Source organism: Scardinius erythrophthalmus, assembly GCF_964197995.2.
Source record: "Scardinius erythrophthalmus genome assembly, chromosome: 9".
Lineage (NCBI taxonomy): Eukaryota > Metazoa > Chordata > Actinopteri > Cypriniformes > Leuciscidae > Scardinius > Scardinius erythrophthalmus.
In genome coordinates, this window is record NC_138229.1 from 10834878 (window position 1) to 10844418 (window position 9541).

Below are 9541 nucleotides of genomic sequence, written 5' to 3' on the forward strand. Positions count from 1 at the left end.
ATGCAGACCTAAAGTTATTTTATTTCTCTTCAATATAGCAGCAAATTTATAGACATCCAACACAGACTTTAAACTCTTTAAATTTGTGACTTCACTTGAATGTCAATAAGGTAAGCAATAATAAAGCAATATAACATGAGCAAGAGTTGCAATACCATGATGCAGCCCGGGCCTGGCCACAGTTTATCACAGCTATGCTTAAATTCAAACAGTGGTGCACTGTATGAAAGTGTGGGTCTTTTTTCAATTGTGTATATGGTTTTTACTTAGGAACATGTCTTGTAGTAAGTATATGCCAGCTCCAGCATGTCTCATCGAAAATTATGAAAATGGGAAGCTGTGTGTTAGGAAAGATGCCAAAGACATTCTGGATGGGATAAATGAGCCGGTGGTGGTGGTGTCTGTGGTGGGACTCTACCGTACGGGGAAGTCCTACCTTATGAACCGCCTGGCAGGACAACAGTCAGGTGAGAGAAACTGCTGAAAGTATCTCAAGTGCAATACATATTGGTATGATAATGAGTACAGAATCTGATTGTGTGTATGTCAATATCTGAAAACTAACTGCATCAAGTGTTTGAATTTTTTAAATAATAATAATAATAATAATAATAATAATAATAATATGATTGACTCAGGCTTTGCTCTCGGCAACACGGTTGAGTCAAAGACCAAAGGCATCTGGATGTGGTGTGTTCCTCACCCCAAAAAAGAAGGACACGCTCTGGTGCTGCTGGACACAGAGGGACTGGGTGATGTGGACAAGGTGAGCACATCCACTAACTACTAATACTAATTTCCCCGTATCAGTTGCCATTTGTTTCCTGAGAAGGTACAGTAATGCATTGAATGGTGCTCTGAATTAAACTGTTTTGATCTAAAAACACTGATCCGTGTGTTTCAGGGAGACTCTAAGAATGACGGCTGGATTTTTTCTCTGGCTGTTCTGCTCAGCAGCACTTTAGTGTACAACAGCCGTGGCACCATCGATAACAATGCAGTGGAAAATCTGCAGTATCCTTTAACTTCCACATATAAGACCCTCTTTCATTAATACAACCGTAGCAGGATGCTGTTATTTCTCAATGTGCTGCAGCTACGTTACTGAGCTCACCGAGCAGATCAAGATCAGATCGGCAAAAGCAGCAGAAGAGGAGGAAGATGAGGAGGATTCTCAGTTTGTGCAGTTTTTCCCATCATTCATCTGGGCGGTTAGAGATTTCACCTTGGAACTGGTAATTGATGGAAACCAAGCAACAGAGGATGAGTACCTTGAGTTTGCCCTTCAGCTGAAGAAAGGTATTTTAGACAGAATCACATTTACAACCCTTGACACTTATTCTGGGAGGTCATTGAAATAACCATTGATGAATGCCATCTAGACTATTTTCTAAACTGGAACAATTCATTTTCTGACTTGACCACATATTTGTCTGCACACACGGCCTAATGTTGAATAATTGTTACCGATACTGCAATACATTTGTATAATTATTATTTTTTTTTATTGTTGTTTAAATTATCAATGGCTGAAAAACATAAATGAAATGCCACTGATTTGGGAAAATGTTTATTTCTCACAAATTACCTTTTTAGGTGTGGGTAAGAAAAAGAGTGACTACAATCTGCCTCGTGAATGTATCCGCAGAGCCGGATTAACGCAAAGGCAAACTAGGCACGTGCCTAGGGCCCGATTGGCGGGATGGGGCCCAGACAGAGGGACAAAAAAAAATAATAATAATATAATGTAAAAATATCCTATCTACAATTTATTTCAATATTTATTAATTAACTAAAAATAGTGACGATGTTTATCTTCACCATAGACTGTTACATTACTGCAGTTAAACCAATTAATGTGTCCGTTACAAAGCGGGTGCCGGCTTCTGAAAGTATGTGTAACGAACGCATCCATCAGGTGCTGCGAGGCAAGCACACAAAGAAGCACAGCTCAAAATGCAGGTGTGTGAGTTGTCGTCATCTATTTTGGAGTGATTGCAATGTATTCTAAATATAAACTTGTCCTGTAGATCAGCGTCATTTCTGTAAAAATCATTCACCGCTTTATTACGAGTTTAAAAGAGCGCGAGCGTCATTAACGTGCCCAGACGCGACGCTTTGAATTTGCGCGTACAATGAATGAATAACATCGCGTCGGGAGCTGACTAGTAAAAAAGCTACAAAATTAAAAGACAAGGCGTCTGTATTCTAAGTTAAAAAGCCAACACACTACAACATTTTTAAATGTTTCAAATAAAGGATCTCATGGGTCTATCTTCTAAATTCTGCTATTAGATTATACCCTGACATTACGCCAATAATATCAGTTTATACATTTTCTTCTGCTCAGTAGCGATCGTGTCTTTCTCTTCCACTTGATTTGTGTATAGCATATTTAAAGTAGCAATGCGATATAAAAGCACTTATGCTCATTTACTGAAGTGGGATTCTGGAACTGTGAATAAATTGAATAAAACAGCAAAATAACAACAACAACAATAACATCTTCATTAAACAAAAAAGAGATTACCTTAGATAAAGTTTGATTAATATGTACATACAGTAGGCTACCGGTAAAAGTCTGGACCCATTACTATTTTTAATGTTTTTTGAAAGAAGTTTATTATAATGCTCTACAAGCCTGCATTTATTTGATCAAAAATACAGAAAAAAAAACAGGAATATTCAGCAAGGATGTGTTAAATATATAAAAAATGATAGTGAAGACTTTTTTAAAACAACTTTTTAATAATCAAAAATCCTGAAAAAAAGTATCACAGATTATAAAATAAATATTAAGCACCCTTTCTAACATTTGATAATAAATCAGAATGATCACTTGACACTAAATTCAGCTTTGCATCACAGAAATATAAAGTATAGTAAAATAGAAAACCATTATTTAAAATTTTAATAATATTTCACTATATTATTTTTCTGTATTTTTGATCAAATAAATCCAGGCTTGATGAGCATAAGAGACTTCTTTCAAAAACATTAAAAATAGTAATGTGTCCAAACTTATGTACTGTGTAAGTAAAAATATACTGCTTTTAAAATTAAATGTTGTATAAATAAAAAGGTTAGGAATCATATTTGTTTCAAGTGTTTTTTTTATTGGGGGTGGGGGGCCTCCAACATGAATTTTGCCTAGGGCCTCCTAATGTCTAGAACCGGCTCTGTGTATCCGGCGTTATTTCCCTAGCCGGAAGTGTTTTGTGTTCCCACTTCCTGTTACCTCGCAGAAAGACATGACACACCTAGAGAGCTTACAAGAGCAGGACCTTGCTCAAGCATTTCTGGAGGTCACAGGTCATTTCTGTGACCACATTTTTTTCAATAGTGCTGTGAAAACGCTGAAAGGAGGGCACAGAGTTACTGGCAAATGTGAGTGTATTACCAAATGATCATCAAAAACTATGGAGCATTTACTATTAAAATGCTGTTCTTTGCTTTTTTCCTTTACATAATTTTTTGTGTGTGTGTGTTGTCAGTGCTCGGGCACCTGGTTGAGATTTATGTGGATGCAATCAGCAGTGGGAAGGTGCCCTGTCTGGACAATGCAGTGGTTGCTCTCGCAAATCTAGAGAACCAGGCAGCTGTTCAAGAAGCTTTGAAAGTCTATCAGAGTGGGATGGAAAAGGTAAGACATGCACATTGTGTTTGAGTTGTTCAAAATCACTTTAGTTTTATCATTCACTATACATGTGTTTTTATACAGATTAATCCTATCCAAAGTCAGAACACCAAACTTTGTATACATTTTAAATATGTCTTTGAAAGCTGAACCACTGATTTAGGCTCAAATCTTCACTGAATGCAGTGTACATTCAAGTAAACATTGTTTTTACAGGTGAAGAATACATTCCCAATTAGTATAGATGATCTTAGCTGTGAGCACCAGAAATTCAGCAGTCTGGCCACTTCTGAGTTCATGAAATGCTCATTCAAAGATGAAAAGGGGGAATACCTGGAAAAACTGGAGGTGAGCTTTAAATATGGAAGACACACTCATACTTGCACACTATGCATACCAGCATATACAGCTAAAGCTTTATGACCACCTGCCTAATATGTTCCTTCATGTGCTGCCAAAACAGCATTGACCCACCAACTCATGGACTCTACATGACCCCTGAAGGTGTCTTGTGCTATCTGGCACCACATGTCCTGTAGGTTGCAAGGTGAATCTGCCATAGATCGAACATGTTGGTGCAGCACACAGATACTCAATCTGATTTAGATCTGGGGAATTTAGAGGCCAGGGCAACACCTTAAACTCTTCATGTTCCTCAAACCATTCCTGAGCAGTGTGTGCTGTTTGGCACTGTGCATTATCCTGCTGAAAGATGGAACACCATTGTCATGAAGGGGTACCTGGTGTGCAACATTGTTTAGGTGGCATGTGTCGAATTTACGTCCACATGAATGGCTGGACCCAGAGTTTCCTAGCAGAATATTGCCTAGAGAGCATCACACTCCCTCCACTGCCATAACAACTTGGCCCTTGTCAAAGTCGCACAGATCTTTATTCCTGCTCATTTCTCCTGCATCCAATACATAGATTACGAGAACTGATTGTTTGCTTAACCCTTGTGGGATGTTCGTTTGCGGTTTACACCCGGGCTGTTTGGGGTCTCCAGAGACCCCAGGCAACAAAATAGAATTTTGTAACAAAAATAAAAACCTTTTTTTTTTACTCAGTTTATTAATGTTTTTACTCCACATTTGTGTGTTTTTATTTATTATATATTTTAAATAAATCAATATTTTTAAATAGGTTTTTATTAAATAAAATTATGTACAATTCACTTTATAAAATATTTTCTTAATTTTAAAAAAATTTCTAAAAAAGATTTTCTGCTTCACCCACATTTCTAAATTTCATTCATGGGGGTGACATGGATAATTTGACCTGGTTTAGTGTAAGATTTTTACCTATCTTTAAAAAAGAAAATCAGTTTTAAAAGTAAGAATTATCACTTTAACCAGTAGATGGCTACAGAGATCCACTATTTGCTATTTGAGTAAGACATCTTTCCACAAGTTTTTCCATTTGGATTAATATCTTATGAAATCACAATTATTATAATAATTATACAAAGAGAAAAGTTGGAGTCTTTAGAGTTTATCATTTATTTCAAACATTGTTTTTTCATATAATTCTAAGAATTTAAAGTGTGCCACTTCATTTCTGTCTCTGTGTGTTTGTTCTGTGTTTCTGATTTTGAAGATTAATTGTCCATTTTCTAAGCATGTCTGAACGCGCGGGTCTTTGCCAAGCTAAACCTTGATTTTAAAAGTCATTTTTATTGTTATAATTTTGATTTCATAATATGTAGATATGAATACAACTGGAAAAACTTTTGAAAAGATGTCTTTCAGTCAGTCAAATTGCAAATAGTGGAGCTTTGCAGCTATCAACTGGTTAAAGTGAAAAACTTTTAAAACAGCATTTTTCCAAAGGATGTGCAAAAATCTTACACTATACCCAGAGCCAGAGAGAGAGTTGCGACAACGGAAGTTCAAAATGCTTAGTTGTCACGTGATTCGCGTAGACCTCAGATAGTTCCAGGAAGTAGCCTAGAGGTGGGCGATACTCCAAATTTTGATATTGATCCGATACCAAGTAAATACAGGGCCAGTATCGCCGATATCGATACCGATACCAATACTTTTTCATTTTAAAAGCATGTACTTGAACTTGTATGCACTTTCCTGTGCTAGAGCAGTGTGTCATGATTTATGAGGTGAATGCAACATTAATATGCTAAATCTGAAAACGTTTTCATGACTACTAAATATTTTGTGATTTGTGCTCTCAACTCGCCTGTAATTATTAGTCAGTGACTTTTACAAAACTACCCTAATTATAGTAAGAGTACTATTGTACACTAGCCTACTGTTCAAAAGTTTGGGGTCTGTAAGATTTTTAATTCTCTTCTGCATTTATTTGATCAAAAATACAGTAAAAACTGTAATATTACAATTTAACATAGGCTATCTGTTTTCTATGTCATACTAAACTGTAATTTATTCAATTGATCAAAGCGTAATTTTCGGCATCATTACTCCAATTATGATGATAATTAATTTTAATATGCTGATTTACAACTCAGAAAACATTTCTTATTATCAATGTTGAGAACAGTTTCATATTTTTTTGTGGAAACCATGATGCAGAATTATTCGATGAACCAAGTTGAAAGAACAGCATTTATATGAAGTAGATTTTTTTAACAGTGAAAAACCCTTGACTGTCACTTTTGATCAATTTAATGCATCGATCCTTGTTGAATAAAAATATTAATTTCATTAAAAAAAAATCTTACTGTCCTCAACATTTTGAACCGTTATATACACTTTTGCTTTGTTTATTGCAAAATAACTCCCGATTGTTTCTCTGTCATCTAAGCAAGGCTTCGTTTCCCAAACGTGCCTGTGAGCTCAGTGAAGCACCAGCAACGAACGCTCTCTGGGATTGATTGGTTTCGTCTTGTATCCAATGACTAGGAGAATAAGTTCTATCCTACACAATTATCCGCTAACATTCGCTTATTTTTCCACTTAGAAGCTTATTTTACGCACTGAATTGCGTGCTAAATTAATAAAAATACTGGTAAAAAAAACACACATTTGGATCGATATTTTTATGTGAGGATCGATCCTTTTCGATACCACGTCAGTATCGAAGTATCTATATTTTAGGATCGATCCGCCCACCTCTACCAGGAAGTGCTTCGGAATCAACTAGCATGCTTTAAAACACAAGTTTATTTGATTCAGATGTACTGATAATATACAATCTTATTCTTTAAACGTCTTACCTTTTAAAAGTGCATCACAAACGGTCTGTTCTACCGCGCTGCTGTTACTTCCGGGAACTATTGAGAGGCTATGCGAGCCGCCATTGCTGTAAAAAAAAAGCGTTCCATTGTAGTCAATGGAGTTGTCGCAACTGGCTCTGACTATACCATGTCAAATTATCCATGTTATCCCCATGAATAAAAATGTGGGTCTTTATAAAGTGAATTTTACATAAAAAGCTATTTTTGCATAAACAAATATTTTTTTTACATTTATATAAATTTAAAAAAAAATATTAAATCCTCCAAAAAATGCACAAATGTGTAGAGTAAAATTACATTTGTTTAAAAAACAACAACAACAACAACAACAACAACAACAACAACAACAATTATTTTGTTATAAAATTAGATTTTGTTGCCTGGGGTCTCTGAAGACCCCAAACAGCACAAGTGTGACTTTCTTCCCACACTAACATAAATTTGTAGATCTAGAAAGTGTTGACAACTGTACAAAGTTTCATGCCATTTGGAAAAAGATCTTTTTTTTATTTTTTATTTTTTATTCAGCAAACGTCATTTGGGCTCCAAAAAAGACCCCGAACAGCATTAATCTAATAATCTACCCAGACCTTAATATGTGGCCTTGTTAGGAGATGATCAAAGATATTTGCTTCACCTGTGACTGGTCATCATGTTTTGGCTCATCAGTGTATCTGGAAAATTCATGTGGCATTCAAATGAATGGTAATGCTAGCTTTTTCCAAGTACTATAGACTGTCAAGTTGGAGATTGTTTTGTTAATATTTGGTGACCACACAGCTAATTCACACAACAACGCACAAACACAGTGTCCAATACATTAAGTCTTTGTACTAGTGTATTAATGCTTGTTTGAGATTTTATTTCTGTTTTTATGTTTATAGGAAGCTGTAAGCATGTACTATGTAGACTTGCTGGAAGATAATATGATGACATCGGAAAGAAAGTGCAGAGATCTGCTGAATAATCTGTTCTCTGACATGAATAAACGGCTGCAGAATGGGGAGTACAGTCAGTCTGGAGGATATGAGCTCTACTGCAGAGACAGAGACGCCATCGTTGAGAAGTACCGCAGAGAACCCAACAAAGGTGTAAGGGTGAGGAACACTTTGTGTGTATTTGTGAGTGTAGGCATTTGTGTATCTACACCTTAGTGCCATTGAGTGAATGTATTTGTATAATAGGCTCTCTTTACCTGGCATTAACATGTTTTGTATCCTCATAATCTCTGTATTCTGTTTACACTGTCATTCCAATTATTCTCCATTATGAATGGATAGAAATCTGATTATGCTTTATAAGCAAAATGCAAATCAGTGTTATGTATTTCATGACATTTACCAAATTTTAAAAACATCAGCAGATAATTCAAAGTGCTTTCCTTTTTTCTTGCATTTCTTTTCTTTACGAACCCCTCAGTAAAGGATGCAAAAGTAAAGAAACCGTGAGAAAAACAAGATCCCAAGTATCTAATCGTAATAATCAAATGTTTCTGATTAAATTGCTAAACAAGTGCAGTGTCTGTTGTGAAATCAGAAAAAAACATAGACTCAATCGTGATGGATATGATTATTAGCAATGTAACCTCATTAAATATTACTTGTATAACTGAAAAATGTAGTTAAGAAAAACACATTTGCATTTGAATCTTCATTTAAATATATTTATGATCCAATCCAGTGGGTTCCCAGTACTGGATATAAAAACCACTGGTTTTAAAATATGTATGTTTAAATGTAGGCTGAGGCTTTGCTGAATGAGTTTCTGAAAGAGCGGGGATCTGAAGCAAGCAGCATCCTCTACACCGACACAAAACTCACTGAAAATGAGAGACAAATTAAAGGTAATTTATTTTAAGTACAACACAACATCAGTGGCTTTTTGAGGAAAAGGAGATTTGAGGTTGAGGTTAATTTATCACATCATTTATCTGTCTCTCTGTCTTGACTGAATGTTCAGAGGAGAAGGAGAACGCGGCTCTGATGAAACAGAAATGTAAAGAGGAAGAGGAGAAGCGAATTGAGAGTGAACGAATGTTTGCGGCAGAGAATGAGCGACAGGAGGATAGGGCAAAGCAGATGGAGGAGAAGTTCAAGAAGGAGCTGGAGCAGCAGCAGCAGGAGATGGACAGAGCTATTAAGAGCAAACTGAAGGAGCAGGAGGAGATGCTAAACAAAGGCTTTAAGGAGAGAGCTACAAATCTTGAAGAAGAAATTAAGAAGTTAAATAATGAAAAGGAACGCTTACGTGATGGTAGCGGCGGCATTTTTAAGGATTATGTGATGCCATTTATCGCTCCTCTTGTAGAAATGGTTCCCAACCTCCTTATGCAGAGATCAATGATTAAATGCCTCAAAGCTAAACGTTAAACGTTAAAAACCTGATACAAAACAATGTCTGACTCATATTTTCCATTCACTGACAAATCTCCATTCTAACCTTCAAAGACTAACAAAAGCATGAGCTTTATAGGGCAGGTAGTAAATGAGCTGATAATTCTGAACATATGCACCCTTAAAAATGCAGTGTGTAATTTCTACACCGTTAGCGATACCTATTGAATTGGCAAAATGTGAAGAGCATGTTATCCAATTCACCTTCCATCATTTGGACAAACAGGTAGTTCCTCCCGACTCAAACTTACACAATTTAGTGGTGTAGAAAATATGCATTACATTCACACACACACACAC

General features: G+C 36.0%; 1 protein-coding gene across 1 annotated transcript; it reads left to right on the plus strand.

The window, feature by feature from the left end:
• On the plus strand, positions 1 to 9541 carry LOC308695494 (guanylate-binding protein 1-like). Its single transcript, XM_081373653.1, has 12 exons — positions 1 to 110; positions 271 to 467; positions 639 to 766; positions 905 to 1014; positions 1097 to 1299; positions 1597 to 1632; positions 3172 to 3387; positions 3495 to 3643; positions 3854 to 3985; positions 7733 to 7945; positions 8589 to 8691; positions 8808 to 9541. Exons 1-12 carry the CDS (start codon positions 100 to 102, stop codon positions 9215 to 9217), a joined length of 1908 nt encoding a protein of 635 aa, XP_081229779.1. The 5' UTR covers positions 1 to 99; the 3' UTR covers positions 9218 to 9541.

Excerpts from the sequence above, each read along its gene's own strand:
- LOC308695494 (XM_081373653.1), top strand. Across the intron at positions 767-904 it reads GACTGGGTGATGTGGACAAG|GGAGACTCTAAGAATGACGG; the intron begins GTGAGCACATCC and ends CGTGTGTTTCAG. Across the intron at positions 3,644-3,853 it reads ATCAGAGTGGGATGGAAAAG|GTGAAGAATACATTCCCAAT; the intron begins GTAAGACATGCA and ends TTGTTTTTACAG.